The sequence below is a fragment of the Notolepis coatsorum genome (genome assembly GCF_963971535.1).
Source record: "Notolepis coatsorum genome assembly, chromosome: 1".
Classification (NCBI taxonomy): domain Eukaryota; kingdom Metazoa; phylum Chordata; class Actinopteri; order Aulopiformes; family Paralepididae; genus Notolepis; species Notolepis coatsorum.
In genome coordinates this window covers 233,621,878-233,646,625 of record NC_140165.1, presented here as the reverse complement: position 1 = coordinate 233,646,625, position 24,748 = coordinate 233,621,878, and the positions used below count along the sequence as shown (strand labels likewise).

The following is a 24,748-nucleotide window of genomic DNA, read 5'->3' as shown; positions in this document are numbered from 1 at the left end:
TTCTCCTTGTCTCTCTTTCTCCTTGTCTCTCTCGCTCTGTGTGTCTCTCTCTCTGTGTCTCTCTCTGTACAGTGTCCGTGTCTGATTGTCTCTCTGTACAGTATCTCTGTGTCTCTCTCCTGTCTGTCTGTCTATCTGTCTCTTACTCACTCACTGTCTGTCTGTCCTCTCACTCGCTTTGCTTTGTCATGTTTCTGATGGAGGAGGATGATGAGGATGGCAGGAGGAACGGGGTTGAGATGGAGAGCGAGAAGAGGAAGGAGAGCAGAGGGATAGAGGGATAGAGTGGTAGAGGAAGGAGAGCAGAGGGATAGAGGGATAGAGTGGTAGAGGAAGGAGAGCAGAGGGATAGAGGGATAGAGTGGTAGAGGAAGGAGAGCGGAGGGATAGTGGTAGAGGAAGGAGAGCGGAGGGATAGTGGTAGAGGAAGGAGAGCGGAGGGATAGTGGTAGAGGAAGGAGAGCGGAGGGATAGTGGTAGAGGAAGGAGAGCGGAGGGATAGAGTGGTAGAGGAAGGAGAGCGGAGGGATAGTGGTAGAGGAAGGAGAGCGGAGGGATAGTGGTAGAGGAAGGAGAGCGGAGGGATAGTGGTAGAGGAAGGAGAGCGGAGGGATAGTGGTAGAGGAAGGAGAGCGGAGGGATAGTGGTAGAGGAAGGAGAGCGGAGGGATAGAGTGGTAGAGGAAGGAGAGCGGAGGGATAGAGTGGTAGAGGAAGGAGAGCGGAGGGATAGAGTGGTAGAGGAAGGAGAGCGGAGGGATAGTGGTAGAGGAAGGAGAGCGGAGGGATAGAGTGGTAGAGGAAGGAGAGCGGAGGGATAGAGTGGTAGAGGAAGGAGAGCGGAGGGATAGAGTGGTAGAGGAAGGAGAGCGGAGGGATAGAGTGGTAGAGGAAGGAGAGCGGAGGGATAGAGTGGTAGAGGAAGGAGAGCGGAGGGATAGAGTGGTAGAGGAAGGAGAGCGGAGGGATAGAGTGGTAGAGGAAGGAGAGCGGAGGGATAGAGTGGTAGAGGAAGGAGAGCGGAGTGGTAGAGGAAGGAGAGCGGAGGGATAGAGTGGTAGAGGAAGAACATAGCAGGCATTCCTTGCATCCCTGTCATGTTTCACTTAGATGCCACTCATTCCATTATTCCCTCCCTCCCTCCTTCATTGTCTTTCATTACTTCCCTTCCTCCCTATTTTTCTCACGGCGACGGTCCGGGTTACGCGCAGCAAACGGTGGTCACTCATCCGCTCACTCTCTTGCCCACCACCCGGCGGGGACGTGTTGTCAGCGCTGTCGCTTCAGCGTTTCATTCCTTCAGGGATCATTCGCTGAGCATGTAGGATCTTCCTCGGCAACGCCCTGCTTCACGATCCTGCGGTTCCATACATTCACACCTGGCGGGTGCCTGGTGGTACGACCAGTCTTTTACTGTCTGGTCACTGAATAGCTCCCCTGGTGGTTGAGTGCCTTGCTCAAGGAGAGAGGGCTTCTTGTGCTTCTTGATTCCCTGCCTGGTTCAGGGAAGCAAACCGCTGACCTTCCGGTCACGAGCTTTAGGCTCCAACATCTCCATCTTTATAACCTCTCTCGGTCTGAATTCACCACCTCCTCAGCTCTGCCCGTTTTCTCGCTCCCTCCGCACCCTCTCTACTCCTCCCTCCCCCCTGGTCCTCCTGCATCCATCTATCCTCCTTGCCCATCTTCCCTTCTGCCTCTCTGTTCCAGAGCCCTGATCAAAGGCTTCAGACCCATCTGGGTGACTCTCTGTCTCCCCCTCTCTCTCTGTGGCTCTCTCTCTCTGGCTCTCTCTCTCGCCCCCTTAAGTAGCTGACAGGCAGAGGCCTCATCATTCCCTTCCCCTCCTCCTCTCCTCCCGGTACACTTCACTGAACTCCCCGTGACTCCTATTAAATCCCTCTGCCGTCGAGTGTGTACATTGACATTTAGGCGTTGAGCCTGCGTCTCGACGTCCAGGGTAGCGGCTCGGCCCTCTCTCTCTCTCGATTGGTGACACAAAGTGTCCTTATAAGGTAGCGAGTCTTCAGGAAGTTCCACGAGCCCTGGGAGTGCACGCATACCTCCTAGGATTAATGGTTTTAATCTGCGAGAGATTTTCATTTTGATCATATATAGTCTTGTAGGAATGTGTGTCTGTGTGTAACAGGTTACAACATGAGTCCTGCGACACATCTGATCTGGCTTCTGCGGTTGCGTGTGTGTGTGTTGTGGCGCAACTTGTCACAAGATTGACAGTCATTATTGACACACGGGAGGATGACAACATAGACGCACAGAGTTGTCTTTTATGTTTGGTCAGTGAGAAAAGACAAGAGGACAAATCATGTATTCGTGTCTAGTAATGCCTTCCTTCCTTCGTAAGTGGATCTCACTGACCCCAAAGGGGTTAACCTGGCGGGTTGGTTGTGCAAACCACACACACACACACACACACACACTCCCCCTCAGGGGCAGTGCAACCCGACCCAGAGGTGGATTCTTTGAGCAACAAAGACAGGAAAAGACGTAAATAAATGAACAAATGGCCACATTGCCTCACACTTCTCCTCTCCCTCCATCTCTCCTGCTCTCCCTTCATCGATCCCCCCACCCACCGCTCGGGCGAAGACATGACCGTCGCTCATGTCAATCTATACGTTTAGCTCAAGGCACTGTGTGACCCTGTAGGAGACACCGATATGCAACAGTTGATGTTGGTTTCATGTTTCCTCCATGCTCACACATGCACACGCACACACACGCATCTCTCTCTCTTACACACACCTCACACACATCTCTCTCTCTCACACACACACACACACACACACACACACACACACACACACACACACACACACACACATCTCTCTCTCTTACACACACCTCACACACACCTCTCTCACACGCACACACACATATCTCTCTCTCTCTCACACACACACACACACACTCATCTTACACACACCACACACACCTCTCTCACACACACACTCATCTCACACACACAGATACACACACCTCTTACACACACTCACCTCTCACACACACAGATACACACATCTATCTCTCACACACACACACACACACTCACACACGCTCATCACACACGCTCATCACACACACTCATCACACACACTCATCACACACACTAATCTCACTCACAGCTACTTAGTGGAGGTGATGGGTTGATATGAGTGATCACCGCCGTGTCTGTGTGAGCGAGGGAGGAACACGGTCACTTTTCCACTCCTCCCCCCTCCTCTCCTCCTCTTTCCTCCACTCTACATTCTACCACATCCATCACCCACTCCTCCTCCTTCTCCTCCTCCCATTTCCTCTCCTCTCCCCCTCCCTCCCCTTCCTTCATCCTGTCGTTCCTTTGTTTTGTCTGTTTCTATATTAAGCCGGCAGTAGAACCATGGTGGTCTGCCTCCTCTGTTTGGCTCCGTTGATTACAGCACCGAACTGTTGATGCATGATGATGGCATGTTTGAAAGAAGCATACAATGAATTGCACTTTTCTTTTTAGCTTCCATAGGTCTCTGTGTGCGTGCGTGTGTGTGTGTGTGTGCAGTACACGGTGGTGAGAAACTCTCACATTAGAGTTCAAATGTAGTTGCTGCCTGTTGCCACATGAAGAGGCGGGCTCCTTTACACCGTGTGTTTGTTTTAATGATCACCTGTCCAGACTTGAGAGGATAATGAGAACAGTGACCTCAGCATCTTCTTCTCTTCTTCTCTATACTGTCTTTGTTCCTATAGATGACTGCAGTACTCTATATAGTGACTAGTAGGAGTCCTCACCATGTCACTGATAATTTGTGAGTTAGAGATGCTACTGTGTGTAACTGTATGAGTATGACCTTGAAAGACTGCAGACTTTGTCCAAACAGCTGTTTATTCACTCTGCTGGAGGTTTCTCTCCCCTGCTCTCTCTCTCTTTCAGCTCTGAAACTCTTTAGACACACACACACCACACACACCCAGGTGGGAGCGAGCCTGACTGGGTTTCACAGCCTGCCTGTGGGACCAGTGTCATGTTGCTGTGCTGGTCCGTGCCCCTAGACCGGCTCTCTCTCTCTCTCTCTCTCTCTCTCTCTCTCTGCTGGTAGAACCCGTCTCCAGTTCCATTCGAGGCCTGTATGAATGGAGCCGTTTGAAGCTGAAATGTGTTGTCTGGCTCTAGAATTACTTGTTGTGGTCCTAGATCGGAGTTTCTAGATGTTTTCTTGCAGTTCTAGACATCTCTCATTCTGGACGTTTAGTGTGGTTCTAGGCATCTGTCGTTCTTGATGTTTAGTGTGGTTCTATAGAGATCTCTCGTTCTAGACGTTTAGTACGGTTCTAGTAGAGCTCTCGCTTTCACATGTAGTTTGGTGGACTCTGTCCGATTCGGGGGGGGTGAAGTTGCAACATTGTTGCATTCTTCATTTGGTTAGGTTTGCTTTCACACTGCAATTTGTCAAGTGCACCAAACTCTCTGAACAATGTCACACGATCGAAAAGGGCGCTCTATTGGATATATAGAATCCCAAAAACAGGCTTCAGGGACAGCTCTACAGCGCACAACACACACACCACATTATGCTGCGAAGCAGCCCAGCGCACGCACATACACCACATTATTCTGCGAAGTAGCCCAGCGCACACACATACACACCACATTCTGCGAAGCAGCCCAGCGCACACACATACACACCACATTATTCTGCGAACCAGCCCAGCGCACACACACACCAAATTATTCTGCGAAGCAGCCCAGCCCAGCGCACACACATACACACCACATTATTCCCCCGGAGCAGCCCAGCGCACACACCAGCGTTTCCGTTAGAACATATTCGTGCCGGTCTGAGTGTCCTGCAAGATTTCTATCCCCGGACATATTCCTGAAATTCCGGTCAGAGTTTTAAACAGCAGTCTGTTATAATCACATTTTTATGAGCTAACGAATTCCGTTATATTGGACATTTGTATTAATTACATCAAGCGAAGAATGAGAAATTGATTTGCAGAATCAAATTACTATCTCTCGCCTCCCAAGTTAGTGCGATACGCTGATCCAGCATCAAGCTCCCGCGCCGCAGGCTCGCACTGCAGCAGCTGTCACACGCACCCCCAAATGAATCTCGAGTCGACATCGCTTCACCTTGTTGTATCAGACACGTCACGCATATCATAATGTTCAACTTCACACACGGCAAACTGTAGTTGATCATCACATTGCCTCGTTTGCATGCAGAGAGCGAGAGGACGAGCCACATGCTCGTAATGCGTTTGTTGATTTCATTATAGCCTACATTTAGTTATAATCAATTATATGCATTACTATGTGACACGGCAGTCAACCAACAGTTGCATTAAGATTAAAAAATGTCAACACTTACTCACCCCGTCTCGTTCTGCCTATCCGTTTTGTACCTGCGACTAGATCCCCATTGCATTGGAACAGGTGGACTTCTGCGAGGCTCGCAACGGTAGCAGCAGACTGGGGATGCTCTTTGTGGTTCAATCAATAAAGTGTACTTTGTGTACGTTCAATCAATGTTATCTCTCGTACATCATAGACGCTAGACTACTAGACTATAATGTCGTACCTCAGCCAGGAGAATTTAACTTTCCACTCGGGCCGCCGCCTGAACGCTCGACATTTGTTTATTTTCCGCGGGAGCATCGGCGGTCTCTGTGACTTCAGAAGACTCATCTTCGTTGTCAATGTCATTATTATTAGACCTGCTTGTGCTTGGTTTCATGAAATATTTGTTAAGTTTAGCTTGTTTGGCCATCTCTCTCTCTCGCTCGTATAGCTGTTTGTCGTTATTATGGTGGCCAGACAGGCTCAAAAAAAGAAAAAAAAAAGATTCACATCCGAGCGGCGCCATCCGCGCTTTATTAGAGCGAAGCACAATGAAACAAATGTAATGATTGTTTCGTTCATCGCATAGGCTATTTAATTTTAGCCTATTTTAATACAATTCAAATAATAAAATTGTGCTTAGAGGAATTATTTCCACCGGACATTATGACCGGAGATATTTAAATATTCGGACTTCAACATATTTTGCCGGTCAAATACCGGTAATTACCGGCTAACGGAAACGCTGGCACACACATTATTCTCATATATTGCTGAAATGCTAATCTCTGTCCTCGAGACATGTTCCACGCATGCTTGTTTTGCATTTCCCGCCGCAGTGTTTGTTTTGTTTCCTTCTACTCAAGATGCAGTTTATCGGGTCACTTCCTATATTTGGTCTTGCGTTTGGTCAGATGAGCATTCACACCACAAAAGTATGCACCAGGGTTCACTTGGAAGCGAACCGAGACCTACGTTTTCAGGCGGACCAGAGTTCGCTTTTTTGGTCCGCACCAGAGTTTGAATGAGCTTTCACACCAAAGGCCCAAACCAAGCAGAGTAGCGGACTATCCGAGGAAACGACCTCTGGTGCATTTAAAGCGTACCAAACTGCTCTGGTGTGAATGTGACCTCGTTCTGGATGTTTAGTGCGGTTCTAGAGATCTCTCATTCTGGACGTTTGGTGCGGTTCTAGAGATCTCTCGTTCTAGATGTTTAGTGCGGTTCTAGAGATCTCTCGTTCTAGATGTTTAGTGCGGTTTAGTGCGGTTCTAGAGATCTCTCGTTCTAGATGTTTTAGTGTGGTTCTAGATGTTTAGTGTGGTTCTAGAGATATCTTGTTCTAGATGTTTAGTGTGGTTCTAGAGATCTCCTTCTAGACATTTGGTGCGGTTCTAAAGATCTCTCGTTCTGGACGTTTTGTGCGGTTCTAGAGATCTCTCCTTCTAGACGTTTGGTGTGGTTCTAGAGATCTCTCCTTCTAGACGTTTGGTGTGGTTCTAGAGATCTCTCCTTCTAGACGTTTGGTGTGGTTCTAGCGATCTCTCGTTCTGGACATTTAGTGCGGTTCTAGATGTTTAGTGTGGTTCTAGAGATCTCCTTCTAGACATTTAGTGCGGTTATAGTGATCTCAGCCACAAACCTTTAAATGGTCTTGGAAGGAAAAGGTAGAATGAAGGTCCACAACTACAGTGGGAATTGTGAACCCCTGATCCTGACTGCGTCTACGCCTTGCTCTGGTTCTGTGGGAGTCGATGCATGCATTTCTTGTTTTGCCATAGTCACTAGGCGTTGCTCGCAGCCAGGGGGCAATATTCAGTGTCATAAAGTCCCAGCTAATGCAGGATTGTGTTGAGCGTGTGGCTGGCATTTTGTTTGTAAATCTGGTTAATACATGAATAATGTTGTTAAATCAGGTGTGTTAAGAGGATTGCGGTGTGGCAGGTGTTCACTCCCCTTGTTATCCGTAGCTTAATTGGATCAGACTGTCTATTTGCCTTTTTAATGATCTTCTTGGCAGCGTTGATTAGCAATTACCAGACCCCCCCCCCCCTTGTTTCAAACCCAGTTGTGTGATGTCCTGCATGTGCACACAATCATAATCTGTTGACCCGTTCGGCCTGTTCTCACTGCAGCTTTCTCGCCCCTGGGTTGTGTGAACGTTTCCACCATGACGTTGCAGAGAAGTCCTCTGTTTACGCACGGCCCGGGTGTTCAGTGAAGTCGAAGCGGTCAAACTGATCGGGTCGGTTTGATGGACGAGTTGTGTTCCTGTGTGTTTGAAGCAGAACTGTGTCGCAGACCACAGCCCTTTCTAATTGGTGCGTCTAAGAATAGGTGGCCTTGTGTCGAGCCGGGCCAGACCAGACCAACACACAGAGCTTCATTCACACGGCCAGGGCAGCATGGTTTTGGCCCATCCCAGTCCCGCACAGCACAGCACAGTCAGCCCAGTGTAGCTTGGCTCACTCCAAGTTCCTTGAGGTTGTGCATCCTGCCAACAGGCCCTATATAAATGTTTTTAAACAGCTGCTCTAGAGCAGCAAGGCATCTTCTGCTGGTTTGTGTGCTTCACCCTTTCTATCTCTCGTTCTCTGTCTCTCACACTCTCCCTGTTTGACTCAGTATTTTTCCTCTTCTCTGCCTTCTGTTTCTCATTCTCCCTTGTATGCCTCTTGTGCAGTAGCCTAACCATTGTCCCTTAAGGCCTAATGTCTTAATATAGACTACATAGTAGTAGGAGGTAGCAGCAGCATCTGTGCAGTAGCCTAATTACTATTACTAGTCTGTCTCAGCCTCATTATCAGCTAATTACTACCACTAGTAGCACCAGGCTATTAGCCTGTCTCAGCCTCTATCAGCTAATTACTACTATACCTGTCCTGTACCAGGCTACTAGTCTGTCTCAGCCTCATTATCAGCTAATTACTACTATGCTACTAGCCTGCCTCAGCCTCAAATATCATCTAATTACCACTAGCACCAGGCTACTAGCCTGTCTCAGCCTCATTATCATCTAATTACCACTAGCACCAGGCTACTAGCCTGTCTCAGCCTCATCATTATCTCCCTGCACTGGTCTGAGCTGCTGCATGTCTCTGCCTGCCTGACTATCAGTTTAGCTGCTTTACTGGCCTTCTCAACTGGGAGAGCAACCGTGAGAGAGGGAGAGAGAGAGTGTGGGGTGGGTGTGTGTTAGAGTGTGAAAGTGCAACTGACGGTTATAGATTGCGTAAAAAGCATGTATTTAGGTGTGACTGTCGGGTGGGTTTGAGATGCAGAGCGCGATGCTGCGCGTACAATTAGCATCTTTTAATCTGCAGAGTAAATTCTTTGCATACATATCTTACCAGGAACGTACCCTGCATGTAACCGTCCTAACGATGTAGTGGACGACGTCCAGCTCTAATGCCTGTGCTGTGCATGCAGTTCTACTGTCATGCATGTGTTTCATGGTGTGGGAGGAAACCGGATCACCTGGAGGAAAGGAAAGCCACTCGGACGCGGGGAGAACCATGCAAACTCCCACTCCCGTCAGATTAGAACCCAGGACCTTGCTGTTGTGAGGGGACCGTGTTAACCCGTTCACTACCACACTACAGACGGTAAAGGGTTAACCTTCTGTAGTGAAAGGGTTGACACAGGGGTTTTAGTGTCTACTAGATATATTAGTGATTATTACTGCATGGTGAGACTGAGTTAGAATTGTGTGTCAGGGGGGTGTGTTCTATGCGTTCTTGACTTGGCGTGTCGTGTGACTAACCTGTGATGAAAGCGATTGGTTGTGAAGTGATGGTGAAAGAATGAGCTCATCAGTGTCAGGAAGAAAAAGGGTGTGAACTGGTGTGTGGCAACACGTGCACACACACACACACACACGCACACACGCACCATGATGAAGTCATGTGGAGAATGCTTGGCAGTTGAGCAGTAACATTGTCTTCAAGCCTGGTTCATTCTTTCCAAGTGCATAAAGACACACCCTTACCTGTCAGGGCTGCTGAAACGTGAAATGTGCACGTGTGTGTGTGTGTGTGCGTGTGTGTGTTCACGCTTATGTACATGAGGCAGTGAAGGTGGCTCTGCAATTAGAAAATTGTACATGCTTGAAAACATTGTGTCAGTGTGTGCGTGCGTGCGCGTGCACAGTTGGTTCTTGTGTTTCTTAAGCATTCCATTCCTTTCCAAGGAGTGGTATTGGTTGGTGTGTACGTGAGACGGAAAGAGAGAACGACAGACCGTCTGTGCTGTTGGTCTGCATGAGAGACAGGTGTGTGGTTGTTGTCCCAAGACAATGGCTTAAATCTCACGTCTTGGGGATACCGATAACCGATATTAATATTGCTGTTCTGGCCGATACCGATATTTACCGATGTCGATATCTCTGTATCTAGAAAACGCTTTTTTATGAGAATCTAATAATAATAATAATGATAATAATTTATTTTCCAAAATGCATTTTTACTTTTGTAACTTATTTTCAGAAATGATTGATTATTTAAGGCCAAAACATGTAAAAAGAAAAAAAAAGATTAAAAAAAAAAAACTGCCCTATCTTGATATCGGACCGATACCGAAAAAACTGCCATATCGGCCGATATTATATCGGCGGCCGATATATCGTGCATCACTAGTCTACAGCCCTACTCCTTCCTGCTCTTCAGGCCAGTGTCTCCTCCTCTTCCTCAGCGTTCTCCTAGCTGGTCAGAGTGGAAGCTCTCCTCTTCCTCAGTGTTCTCCTAGCTGGTCAGAGTGGAAGCTCTCCTCTTCCTCAGTGTTCTGTCTCCTAGCTGGTCAGAGTGGAAGCTCTCCTCTTCCTCAGCGTTCTCCTAGCTGGTCAGAGTGGAAGCTCTCCTCTTCCTCAGTGTTCTGTCTCCTAGCTGGTCAGAGTGGAAGCTCTCCTCTTCCTCAGCGTTCTCCTAGCTGGTCAGAGTGGAAGCTCTCCTCTTCCTCAGTGTTCTGTCTCCTAGCTGGTCAGAGTGGAAGCTCTCCTCTTCCTCAGTGTTCTGTCTCCTAGCTGGTCAGAGTGGAAGCTCTCCTCTTCCTCAGTGTTCTGTCTCCTAGCTGGTCAGAGTGGAAGCTCTCCTCTTCCTCAGTGTTCTCCTAGCTGGTCAGAGTGGAAGCTCTCCTCTTCCTCAGTGTTCTCCTAGCTGGTCAGAGTGGAAGCTCTCCTCTTCCTCAGTGTTCTCCTAGCTGGTCAGAGTGGAAGCTCTCCTCTCAGCCCAAGCTCATCTGACCTGTACATTGTACCATGTGTTTCACCATTAAACCTATATTGATCATGAAGATGTGTCCACGAGCATAATTGATGAGTCCGATTCCACCGGTGTTGGTGTGTTGGTGTGTGTGTGAGACGGGTGTTGGTGTGTATGTGACATAGGTCTTGGTGTGTATGTGAGACGGGTGTTGGTGTGTATGTGACATAGGTGTTGGTGTGTGTGTGAGACGGATGGAGAGAACGACAGACTGCATGGTGGTTTGGGTGTGCGAGTTGACTGAGTTTCATGTTTTATTACAGCATACCAGTACTGTATGTACAGTGTGTGCCTTTAACATTTTAGTGTCATAGGAAGCCGTGTGTGTAGCCTAGCCAGAGTTCCTCTCCTCCCTGAAGCGGTAATGTCTACCTGACCTTTGACCCAGTACACCGGTTGGAGATCAGACTTGAAAGACTGCTGCGGTCATATTGATGACCACTAGTAGTGTGTGCGTTGTGTGTTGGCATAGTTAGTGAGCGAATGATCAAACGGCTGACCTCATCACACCCCGTTAGACCCGGAGTCATATACCTGTCATGCTGACGGAAGGAGGAATGTCGGGACTCTTCTTTCACTACTTCCAGACACGGTCACTGTGGTCACACCTACGCAAACCCTCCTCCACCCTGCATTCTTGTCCTTTACATCGACATCGTGGAGACGGGCTAGGCGGAGGTGGGGACGGGCTAGGCGGAGGTGGGGACGGGCTAGGTGGGGACGGGCTAGGCGGAGGTGGGGACGGGCTGGACGGGCTAGGCGGAGGTGGGGACGGGCTAGGCGGAGGTGGGGACGGGCTAGGTGGGGACGGGCTAGGCGGAGGTGGGGACGGGCTAGGCGGCGGTGGGGACGGGCTAGGCGGAGGTGGGGACGGGCTAGGCGGAGGTGGAGATGGGCTATAGTCTTAGTGTGATAGTCTTCAACCCTCCCTAGACCGGCAAGTGGGGGGGAAATGCGCGCAACGACCAGGAAAGGAGGGAAGGGATTTGGCATAACGACTAAATTTGGATGGGAGAAAAATACAGAAAAGGGGGAGAAAAAGTAGAAGAAAAAAAGTAGTCAACGGAAATGATGACTAAATAATGGTCGTCAACGAAGCTTTTTCCCCTGACGACGAGACGTCACGTTAATAGAGATCATGTGACACTAACGTGACTAAATTATTCATGTAATGTCGTTGGTTAAAAACGACGACACAAAATGTAGTTTACAAAATAAAATCTTGCTGAAAACTCTTAATTCTAAGACTAGACAACATGAATTATTCTAACATTTGCTATGTGTGCAGCGCAAGAGCTTTGAATAATTTCCTCACTTGCCTTATTTGTTCTTAGCCAGCGTTCTAGAACAGCATGGGTTTAATGTAACAATGGCGGGGGGCAACGGGGTGTAACCGAGGAATAGTCCGCCGGCGCCTATACTTTCGAACTATAGTAAAATAAAATCACGGGATAATTGATATTTGATCATCAACATAACTGTTTTATTCACCTTCTTCCTCTTTCCACTCCACAACAACGGACCTGTCACAGGCGCGTGCCCCACTCTTCCCCAAAAACCCCAAGAGGGCGCGCAACTCCACCTAATAACGTCAGCATCAATAATAACAAGAAGAATAGGAGTCTGAGGCGGGGTTTTGAAAGACTACGCTAAACATTTATTCAACATCAACTTAAACGTCAACACTGTTTACTTGCTAGCGAACAGGAACTCGTTTGCCGACAGGAAAGTAACAAACAATATTGTCCGTGTGTGGAACCCTTATCCCCAACACGTAGTTCTGTGGGTGAATTATGTTGATTCACCACAATATAACACATTAAATAGCTTGCATAAGTCTAACCAGATAGCACTAACGTTAGCTTGTTTTTGTTTAGAAAAAGGCAAAAAGCTCATGCTGGGGCGGCTAAGTGGCGCTCGCCACTAGTGCAGGAGATGCTGGGTTCGAGCCCAGCTCTCGGCATTGCTACCAGCTTGGCTGGTCGTTCATACTAGAGATGTTCCGATACCATTTTTCCCTTTCCGATCCGATTCCGATACCTAAGCTTTGGGTATCGGCCGATACCGATATTTATCCGATACCAGTGCATAAAAAAAAAAATTAAAAAAAAATTATATAAATTATACTCTTTTTTTTTTTCAGATACTGTTATACTGTTTTTTAGTAATAACTAGAACGTATGGTATTTATTCAACAACAGGTGATTGTATAGATTTGTATTAGTATCATTAATCAATGAGTATGGGCTGCAGCACTGCAGATATACCCTACTCCAATGATCCACACGGACATTAAACGGTGTTGCACTCGCTACTCAGTGGCTCTGCAGATATACCCTATTCAGTCTGTAAGCTAGTGGCAGATAGAAGTTCGTTCATGTTGTGATTTTTGATGCAAAATAAATATTCAACATTCTCTTTTGAAACTCCGCCTCAGACTCTTATCCTTTGGCACTTGCTGTACTTTGCTTGCAGGTCTGCAGCCATTATTGCTGGATTATGTGAATAGCACCAACTTTAGACACGGTAACGTTATCAAGCTAAGCTAACTGACCTAGCTCGCCTTCCCGCATCGACATTAAGATAACGTTAGTAATAGTCAGCTAACGCTAGTCCGTAGCTACTTAACTTAAATACAATTCACCGTGGGTGCATTATTGTTGATAGACGGTCACGGACAGTGTTAGGTCCTGGAGAAAGGACAGGCGATCATCTGATTTGATGTAACGTTAAAAGCGGATGTTGTTCCAACTAGCTATCTTTCCAGCTAATGCTATCATAACACCAGCCAAACACATCCCGATTCCCGTCCGAGCTCCCTGTCACACCGCACTGTCGGGGACAATGGAATTTAAGAAAGTGTATCTGCTGTTAAAGTGACACAGCATCACACTTTAAAACATGTTCATTTTATAATCCTCACTCTCCGCAGGACTCGGCAGGAGATAAATTACATCATGGGATCGGAGGCTAGAATTTACGTGTACTCGCCGATACCGATACTAGCATTTTAGGCAGTATCGGCGGCATTTCCGATACTAGTATCGGTATCGGAACAACTCTAGTTCATACTAACACAATTGGCAGTGTTAGGGGTGGGAAAGCTGATGGGTGGGTCCTGGTCGTTGTAAACGGCGACTCCTACAGTTCGGTCGGGGCGCCTGCTCAGCGAGGAAAGGATCTAAGGGGGGTAGTGTGATCCTTCCACACGTTACACCCTCTCAGTCAGGGACCGAAACTAAAGCCCGCCGCCCGCCAGGGGCGGGCTGTTTTTACCTTTGGCGCATGACACTTAGAGGGCTGCCCGCCGTGTGGCGTGTAGACGTGTAGTTCATAACTTCATAACGATACTCTTGTGCGAGTACAGATTATAGCCGCTCGTCTTTTTTTTCTCCGCCGTGAGATCGTTAAAAAACTACAAGTCCCACATCGCACTAGGTCCAATCACAGTAGAGTGACGTGACTGGTTTCACGAGGAAAAAAAGCAAATGACCAATCGGAAGCTATCATTTGGCTTGTTTACTTCCATCTGCTCTAGTCTATATCGGACCTCCAAGAGTCTAACGTTACTGTTTAAACAATGACCCAGTCAACTATTCACTTTTAGTTTAATACATGACGCGGGCATTGTCTAACGGTATCTAGCTGGCTAGCTACTGATAGCTGCTGATATCAACAAATGCTCCAGCAATAGTCTACTCGAGTGCATAATACCTCCGGTCCCTCGTTAGCTAGCTTAGCTAGCTCACGTTGATCCATATGTCCCAGTAAACTAAATTGTCTTAACGTTATCTACCGGGCTAGCAGTAGCTACAGATAGCTCCTGATATCAATGTCTTATAACATTGATTGAATGCGTATTCTAGCTGAGGGCATGTTGAATGTGATTTGACAAAAGAACGGTAACGTTATAAATAGGTCCAGCTGCATCGCCGGAGAATCCTTGCATGCTGAATGTAGGGTCTAGCTGAATATAGGGTCTAGCTGCAGGGCCGGAGAATCCTTGCTCGAGCTGGAGGCTACTCAAGTATACACACAGACAGTGGAGCTGTTTGCAGATAGCAAGCATTTTGACTTATTGCGTGGTGGCGATGTCTCGCAGATAATACAACTACAAGTATGATTATATAATATATATTTTATTAAAAAAAAACTTTTTATATAAAATATATATATATATTTTTTTAATCAAAAAAAATTTGGCAGGTAAGAAATATGCTTGGCGGGTAGACTCTTCCCATCTACCCGCCACTGGCCGGTGAGTCAAAAAGTTAATTTCGCTCCCTGCTCTCAGTGAGAGTCCATGCTGCCAGGTGAAAAGAAGCGGTTGATTGGAAGAAGCATGTGATAGCCTCCACTCTCCCAGACCGACCGTAGGGGGTAGGTGCGCAGCGACCAGGAAGTGTGTTGCTTTTTAACAGCGGAGGAGTGCAAGAATGTGACAATGTGACCATGTGACCGCGGCAGCGCGAGAGAGCGGCAGTGCGGAAATAGGCTGTCTATTGCCATTCTCTAAGACAAACGCTAACCTTAACCAGCTCCTTAACAGCGCCTAAACTTAACCTTTCTAACCTTAACCAACTCCGAAACAATGCCTAACCTTAACCTTAACCTTAACCTTAACCTTAACCATGCCTAACCTTAACCTTAACCATAGAAAGAATATTGCCATTCTCTAAGACAAACTCTAACCTTAACATGACTAGACTTAAGACTAAAACTAAAATGTAAAATAGCTGACAAAATGAACACTGTTCACAGGCCACCTCCACTATTTCTCTAAGCAAATAGGTCTTTAGATTAGAAAAAAGAAAGCTCAGAGTGATTGTTGGTTCTCCGCCAAACTGGCTGGTTGAGTAGACGGGCTCAGCAGCCACAGCAGCGTTGATGTCCCACCGTGGCTCCGGGGCCTGGGGGCCTGCGCACTGTGCGCTGGGGATGGGAGATGATTAAGGGATTGCCTCGAGCCACATGGTGGGAATTCCACCCAGCTTTTTGAGCTGTCATTACGTCACGACGCCTCATCACACTATTACACCCCTTCCCCGCATTGTAGCACTGTGGTTTACTGCGGCATCGCCTTCGATTCCTGCTTGAGACTGCAGCGAGTACGGGGTTGATATGAACCGGGAATGTTACAATTCATGATCCATGTGAATAAAATGTTTTATTGAATTTTAACATAACTCTGTGAAGGAATAACTTGGCGTAAGCTTTTAATCTAGTTTTGACTGAATTATTCCACTTCCAGGAAGTGTAACAAAAAATGTATCCACTTTGGACACAGAGGGAAACGACGGTTGCAATTGGAGGAGGGAGAAAGGAGGGCGGGGCTTGACACGGGTCCATTGTTTCCCCGTAGTAAAGGGAATCTAGCCTTGTCAGACAGGGTTGTTAAACCCGCAGGACTAAGTGGCTTGTTGTGCAGGGCTTCTCCTTTGTGTTGCTCTACTACTTAACTCCGGGCCCACACAGCCGCTCGGCTCGTCATCCGTGTCCTCGGCTCGGGTCACAGATCCTCTCGTCGTAGCCCATCTGACCTGTCGTGCAGAGAGACAACGGAGGGAACACGTGCTCTCTGGCTTAAGAAGTTCCAACTGAACTGGAACCAAACAAAGGGAGGGAAATCGCCATGTTCAGTCTTGGAGAGTAGAGTAGTTCACGTTCCAGTTTCTGTGTATTCATCTGGGAATGTTGTCTGTGCTCTTAATTTAGTTTAGTGTCGGACCGACTGGGTCTGGGAGGCACCGTGATGGATCCATGCGATGCTGTTGTCAGCCATGTACTGTTTCTGTTTGCTACACAAACCGTACAGTCTTCCAGTTTTAATACAAGTTAAATATTTATTATTAGAATTCTTTAAATAGATAACCTTTTATTAACATTATTCATACTGGAAAAATTAAACTCTCACAGAGATATTGTTCTACCATCAGAAATGATGGTAGAAATGATTCTGACTATCTCCTCCATCTCTAGTACCAATTCTCAGGGCCTGGTATCGGCACTGATTTCCTCGTTCCCGTTCCATTTACAAGTTCCCGATTGAATTGAATTCACTTAATTAAATTTGATACAGATTCAATTAGGCCAGACGGCGCTGGTCCCAGGGGGTCAGAACATGCCATTGATGACCCAAAATGTCATTGGGTCAAGTGAGTTTCTGTAGTAGTAGAATTTGCTCTCGTTATTAAATATGTTTATGCATGTTCTCGCAAGTGGCCCAGTCTGCCGCCGCTGTTGTTGACGTGCATGTTGACAGACAGGTGGTACATGTTGACAGACAGGTGGGGTGGTACATGTTGACAGACAGGTGGTACATGTTGACAGACAGGTGGTACATGTTGACAGACAGGTGGTGCATGTTGACAGGTGGGGAGGTACATGTTGACAGACAGGTGGGGAGGTACATGTTGACAGACAGGTGGTGCATGTTGACAGACAGGTGGGGAGGTACATGTTGACAGACAGGAGGTACATGTTGACAGACAGGTGGTACATGTTGACAGACAGGTGGTGCATGTTGACAGGTGGGGAGGTACATGTTGACAGACAGGTGGGGAGGTACATGTTGACAGACAGGTGGGGAAAGGCGTTGGACTGAGCATATTTGCTCTCTGGGCTGTTATTCAACATTGAGCAACATCTGTGTGGTCCAGGGGTCATACAGGTGCGTGTGTGTGTGTGTGTGTGTGTGTGTGTGTGGCAGCACCACGCCTCCCAGTGTCCCCGAATGACTCGCTTCCTCAATATAATCAAATTCAATTCAGTCAAATTCACACGGAGCCAAGGTATTTCCCTTCCTCGTTTTCACTGACGTGAAACATTTTGACAGGCGTTGCCGTCGCCGCGAGCGATAATGAGGAGGAGGAGGAGGAGGAGGAAGTGAATGAGGTGTAGGTGAAGCTCTGCAGGTCCAGACCTGCTGCCCACCGTTGTGTTTCAGCACTCGACCTGCCGGGTCACTCCCCTGTTCCCAGGGCTGCTGTTGGAACGCGGTTGACCTCGTCCTCCACGTCGCTGCTCCAACATGTCGCCGACACTCGCGCTCCTCACGTCGAGATGCACCCCAGTACTCTGTGTGACCGAACCGCTGGTTCCTCCGACTCCCATCGTGGTCCAGTGACTACATGGTCGTTTCACCTGAGGTGTCTGTGTTACGTTTACATCATTTAGCTGACTCTTCTATCCAAAGCCACTTACACATTGTGAACAACAAGTCAGGAGGAGGGCTGCACCTCTGGCAGCTAAGGGTCAGTGGCGGTGTTCAGCAAATAGTGTGGAACTTGAGTCTTTACACTCGATAGTAGTATAGATAGTAGTAGTATAGACATATTGGCATGATGGGTAGTAGTATAAATATAGTAGTGTAAGGTACATAATGGTACAAGGTTTATTTTACTAGAATTAGTGTTGGAACAGAGTGGCCATAAACTCCTGTGATGTGATTATTATATTTATGACAGGGTTATATATTCAGTATGTCCGAGCGGAGGGTTGGTTGTTTGAATCAGTGGCGGTGAGGCGGTCAGTGACAGTGATTGGTGGGAGGAACTTCCTCTGCCCGCCACTTCCTGCTGGGGGAAACGCGTCCTTATCGTCGCTCTCCCGGTGGCAGTGTGGTATGGGTGGCATTGTCTCGTCTGTTTGTCTCTCTCTCTCGCTCTCTCTCTCTGTCGCTCTCTCTCTCTGTGTCTGCCTCTGTTCCCACCCACCCGCTCGTGTCACTATGTGTCTCCCTTTCTGTTTGTTTGTATGAAATGCATCCTCCTCCTCCTCCTCCTACTTTCCCAGCTCCTCCTTGTCTCCCCTGTCCCCACAGTGTCTCTGTGTGGTTTGGGGTCTGCGGCGGGAGGAGCAGCGAGAGAGAGGGGTGACAGAACAGAGGGGGAGAGAGAGAGAGAGAGAGGGAGAGAGGGTGGGCTGAAGGGAGCTATTATCCGCAGGGCTCAATGGCTCCTTTGTGCCGCTGGACACAGTGGAATGAAGGGAGAGGACCAGGGCTGCAGCAGTACCCCGTCATAATGTTATACATTACCCACCTCCAAGACCCTGTACCCCCCCCCCCCCAAGACCCTGTCCCACACACCTACACACACACCCCAAAGACCCTGTACCACACACCTACACACACACCCCAAGACCCTGTACCACACACCTACACACCCAGAGACCCTGTACCACACACCTACACACACACCCCAAGACCCTGTACCACACACCTACACACACACACCCCAAGATCCTGTACCACACACCTACACACACACACCCCAAGACCCTGTACCACACACAAACACACACACCCCAAGACCCTGTACCACACACCTACACACACACACCCCAAGACCCTGTACCACACACAAACACACACACCCCAAGACCCTGTACCACACACCTACACACCCAGAGACCCTGTACCACACACCTACACACACACACCCCAAGACCCTGTACCACACACGACACACCTACACACACACACCCCAAGACCCTGTACCACACACAAACACACAGTCACACACCCCCCCCCGAGACCCTATACCAGTAATACCACACACCTACACACACACCATTTGGGGGATGAGATGGGTAAGGATGAATCTCTATTAACAGACATCTGTAGGCAAGGGACAAGATTTTCATATCTGAAGCGTTCTGGTTTCCGTTTGTAGTCGGAGTAGTATCGACCACTTCACGTTTGAGGGGGGGACGCCACTTGAAATGTAGGTGGCGATTTCTACAGGGACATGCAGGTTAACAGTCTGTGTGGGAGGAGCCAACAAGGTGGAACACATTGGCCAAAAAGTCGTCTGGATCTAAAACGCCTACAGAACGTATTGATGTTTGTGTTTTGTGTGGAAAAACGCTCGACTTGTGTAAGAAAAGAAACGCCTCTTTCAAAGTCTGACACGATTTGCTTTTGAAAGAACGACTGGAGTCGTTTGCTAATCATATCAGAACTGTAAGCGATTGCCGGAAGAGGAAGTCTTGGCCAACAATACGAAATGTCCCTTCAAGAGAAAATATGCCCGTCTTCCACTATTCTGCAAATGACATGCCTGTCCGTGCCACAGGGATTTGCAAAATAAAATGATTAAAAACACATTTCCCAAGAATGCTGGCTTACCAGAAGCACAAAAGCAAAAATTCCAATCAGCCCTTGATGTGTATTTTCTCCCCGGATGGTTGTTTTCTTTTTAGAGCCATTATGATACTTGGCTAACCGGAGCTATCAGTAGTTTTGTGGGCTGGTGTCCATTTGTCCAGAGATATTGATGGAGCAAACAAACGAGATGGTGTAGTGATTGTAATGGTACATAAGTCACCCACGGAACTAGTGTTAGGAACATTAGTTCCGCCCGAACATTCTGGAACATTTGTGATGATGTCATAGCCGAACATTCTAGAACATCAAACATTCTGGAACATTGTGGTGATGTCATAGCCGAACATTCTAGAACATCGAACATTCTGGAACATTGTGGTGATGTCATAGCCGAACATTCTAGAACATCGAACATTCTGGAACATTTTGGTGATGTCATAGCCAAACATTCTAGAACATCTAACATTCTGGAACATTGTGGTGATGTCATAGCCAAAACGTTCTAGAACACCGTATGATGTCATGACCAATGTTCTAGAACATTTGTGTATATATGTATTCGGCAAGTCAGTCGACTGCAAGCTACGTAGCAGTAGCATGTTGTATTTCTGTGCTTAATTTGAATGCTATTCGCTCTGCCTCTAGCCACCGCGCCGACTCATCTCTCGCCACTACAATGGTCTATATGTATCTTGTCCATTTGGAGAATAACTATAATCAATATGAAATAATAAAGGTATACTGGATCATACAGCGTGCGTCGCGCCTCATCCTGTTTTCCCGCATGTTCCTGCGTTGTCACTCTACCTCTCTTGACCTTCCCTTCCTGCCAATTCAATTGAGATTTATTATTTGTTCCCTATTCAAAGAGCTTTTCTGGCAACGGTGGGGAATTGAACAAACCGTTCAAAGCACGACGAGCGCAAATAATCAACATCTTCCTGTCTCTCGTGTTTCCTTGCAGACTTTCACGGCATGGTGCAACTCCCACTTGAGGAAGTCCGGCACGCAGATCGAAAACATCGAGGAGGACTTCAGAGATGGACTCAAACTGATGCTGCTGCTGGAGGTTATCGCAGGTAACTGACGCACAGGATGGGAGTAATGTAGGACGCTCTCTCGCTCTGTTTCTCCATCTGTTTCTCTCGCTCTGGCTCTGTCACTCTCGCTCTTTCGCTCTGTCTATGTCGCTCTCTCTCTCTCCCTCGCTCTGTCTCCGTCTCTCTCCCTCTCTCGCTCGGTCTCTCCTCTCTCTCTCGCTCTGTCTCTGTTGCTCTCTGTCGCTCTGTCTCTGTTGCTCTCTGTCGCTCTCTCTTTCCCTCGCTCTGTCTCTCGCTCTCTGTCGCTCTCGCTCGGTCTCTCTCTCTCGCTCTGTCTCTGTTGCTCTCTCTCTCCCTCGCTCTGTCTCTTGCTCCGTCTCTGTCTCTCTCGCTCGGTCTCTCCTCTCTCTCGCTCTTGTCTGTCGCTCTCTCGCTCTGTCTCTGTTGCTCTGTCTCTGTTGCTCTCGCTCTGTCTCTGTTGCTCTGTCTCTGTTGCTCTCTCGCTCTCTCGCTCTGTCTCTCTCGCTCTGTCTCTGTTGCTCTGTCTCGCTCTCTCTCGCTCTGTCTCGCTCGCTCTGTCTCCGTCGCTCTGTCTCTGTTGCTCTCTCTCTCGCTCTGTCTCTCTCTGTCGCTCTGTCTCTGTTCTCGCTCTGTCTCGCTCTCTCGCTCTGTCTCTGTCGCTCTGTCTCTGTTGCTCTCTCTCGCTCTCTCAGTCTCGCTCTCTCGCTCTGTCTCTGTTGCTCTCTCTCTCTCTCTCGCTCCGTCTCTGTTGCTCTGTCTCTGTTGCTCTCTCGCTCTCTCTGACTCTCTCTGTCTCTCTCTCTCTGTCTCTGTCTCTGTCTCTGTCTCTGTCTCTGTCTCTGTCTCTGTCTCTCTGTCTCTCTGTCTCTCTGTCTCTGTGGTTTCCTGGTCATGTGGTTCTTGGTCTCAGTGTGGAGTCCTCTGCAGTCTGCAGCAGTATCCACAGGGTATTAAAAAACCTTAAAGTACAACATTTATAATTCTCAATTTAAGGCCTTGTATGTAGGGTATTTAAAAGTCTTAAATTTAATTTGCACAGGTATAAAATCTTTTGGGGGGCAGCCCGGCTGTTGGGAGATTAAATATATGAAACGTGAGAATTTAAATTGGCAGCCGCCAGTTCAGCGTTGCCATGTGTTTTATGTTTTTTTGCTAGTATGGTCAGGAAATTGGTATTAAAAAGTCTTAAAATTGAACTTGTTGAAACCTGCAGATACCCGGAGTAATTCTGTTCAGGTTTAGGATGCTTTTTTTTTTTTTTTTTTTTTTTTATATATATATATATATATATATATATCTTTTCCCCCCCTCCTTTTTCCTCCGTTTTTCTCCCATCCCAATGTTAGTCGTTATGCCAATTCCCAATCCCCTTCCTGGTCGCTGCGCACTTACCCCCCACTCGACTGTGGGGGCTATCACGTGCTTCCTCCGACACACGTGTAGCCAATCGACCGCTTCTTTTCACCTGGCAGCGCGGACTCTCACTGAGAGGGTGTAACGTGTGGAAGGATCACACTACCCCCTTAGATCCTATCCTCGCTGAGCAGGCGCCCCGACCGAACTGTAGTAGTCGCTGTTTACAACGACCAGGACCCACCCACCAGTGTTCCCACCCTCTAATACAGCCAATTGTGTTAGTATGAACGACCAGCCAAGCTGGTAGCAATGCCGAGAGCTGGGCTCGAACCCAGCATCTCCTGCACTAGTGGCGAGCGCCTTGCCCACTGTGCCACATAGCCGCACAGGTTTAGGATGCTTTAACAAAAGTGTTGGTTCTTAAAATTGGTGAAATGCTTTTGTTTTGTGAGGAATGTGAAATATAATTTCTCCCCATTTTCTCTGGCAGTGTGTATTGTGGAAAAACAGTGGTGTGTGATATCATATGAGACTGTCCAGTGTCCATACAGCTGATAAACTAGATCTAACTTGAATCCCATGTGGTCTATAGTGAGTTAAAACAGTGGTGTGTGTGATATGAAACTGTCCATACAGCTGATACACTTGCATCTAACGTAGATCCCATGATGTGGTCTATAGTGAGTTAAAACGGGAGAGGACTCTGGATACGGGGGAGTAGTGGATTAAAGTAGTTTTCTGCCTCAATACATCTAAGTGTGGTTCTGTAGACCTCAGTAGCCTCCCTTTAGGTTAGAGGGACCTCACTTAGCTCTGCCGTGTCCAAATGGTAAATGGACTGCATTTTTTTTATATAAGCTTTTATCCAAAGCGCTTTACAACTTTTTTTTGTATCCACTTTTTCTCCCATTTTCTATATTTTCTCCCATCCCAATTTCGTATCATCCAATTCAACCCTCCCCTGTCACGAACGCTGTTTCTTGCCTCCCACAAGCCGGCTGCAATGTGGACTAAGTCATACATAGCACAAGTCCCCTCCGGTACTTGAGGTAACAGCAGTCGCATCTTTTCACCTGCGCAGCTCGATCTCTCAGTGGCGAGGAGTAACGCGTGGGAGGCTCACGCTGCCCCCGACACTTCCTGATTCTACTGCACAGGCGCACCAACCGACCTGTAGGAGTCGCTGTCCACAACGCCCGATCCCCACCCATCAGTTTCCCACCCCCTAATACGGCCAATGTGTATTAGTATGAACGACCAGCTAAACTGAAAGCAATGTGGAGCCCTGGGCTCGAACAGGCGAGCCCAGCGTCTCCGCATTCGTGGCGAGCTCCTTGCCCACTACGCCACGTAGCCGCCTAGCGCTTTACAACTTATGCCTCACATTCACCCATTCAATCACACATTCACACACTGACAGCGAAGGCAACCATGCAAGGTGCCAACCTGCTCATCGTGAGCAGTTGGGGAACCTTCTGATTACCAGACGACCGCCTCTTACCTCCTGAGCCACTGTCGCCCCACACACCTGAATTGAAGAAGTGATCGCATGTCCAAATCACAGACAGCTGTGACGACGCCAAACTCCCATGTAGATTTATTAGGAAATCAACATTTCAAGGTATAAACCAGAAGTCCAAGAAATCCCTATAGCTGTCAAGTCTTGTAGAGCAGGAGAGCTTCAGAAACATTCCAGACACATGCAGGAGGTCATGGAACTGATTTGTAGATCATCTGGACAGGCAGGAGTCATGTTAAGGGCAAGACCTTCCAGAAAACCATCTCGGACAAGGCAAAGACATTTTGTCATGGTGACATTTAAACTTACAATTAACTTATAATTCAAATTCAGGACATGGATTTTCTCAAAATATTGAAACTCTTTAGGCATCATAAAGGTCGTCTCATCCAACCTGAGAGATAAATTAGTATGAATGCCTAAATGCTAATATTATATCATAACCAAATGTAATTGATTGCAATTTGCATGACCAAAAATAGCATTTGCAAGGCTATTTCCATTTTTAATTGGCCCCTATTTTCAATTGGTGGGATTAGCTTGTTAAAATGAAAGCCTATAATTAGTAGTTCTGGAGGCCATAAGTACAGGTAGGACCCAAAAGACCACCCTAGGTTTAGCTCAGTCATAACATTGCAACAGTACTTAAATGTTGGGATTGACTTGAGACCATCGTCATGTTTCCTGTCTTCCATTAGGTTGAAGCTATGTGATGTAGATTATGGCAAAAATCATAATCAACATCATACGACGACGACGACTGAATTAGTTTGACCTTTCTTCTCGACGAAAGGCTGCCTTTTCGGTCGCCGTCTTCTTACTTTTAAAACAACAGGAGACACGTGCCGTGCCTCCCTCCTCCCTCTCGACACTGAAACTACTGTTTGGACTCGAGAGTGAAGCTGTGAAGGAAGGGTGCGCTGCCTGCGTTTACAGCACAAGACAAAAGAGAGCAACACGGCATGATGCGGCACAATGATCGTTTGATCTCGATTGATCTTGTCCTCGTGATCGTGGGAAGACTACAATCGCAATTGGAACTGAAAGTGGATTAATCTCCCTGAGCCCGTGTGACGATGTGACTGATGCGGCTGCTGTGGCTTTAAGCGGA

The 24,748-nt window shown here is 47.6% G+C and overlaps 1 protein-coding gene across 2 annotated transcripts in view; it reads left to right on the top strand.

Moving 5' to 3' along the window:
- The window catches only part of LOC311238291 (alpha-actinin-4), a 98,248-nt gene that overhangs the window by 44,405 nt on the left and 29,095 nt on the right, over window positions 1-24,748 (top strand). For both annotated transcript variants that reach the window (XM_084326318.1, XM_084326317.1), the window contains exon 2: window positions 20,666-20,780. In XM_084326318.1, the coding sequence (XP_084182444.1) occupies window positions 20,666-20,780 (115 nt within the window). The remainder of the gene's footprint in view (window positions 1-20,665; window positions 20,781-24,748) is intronic.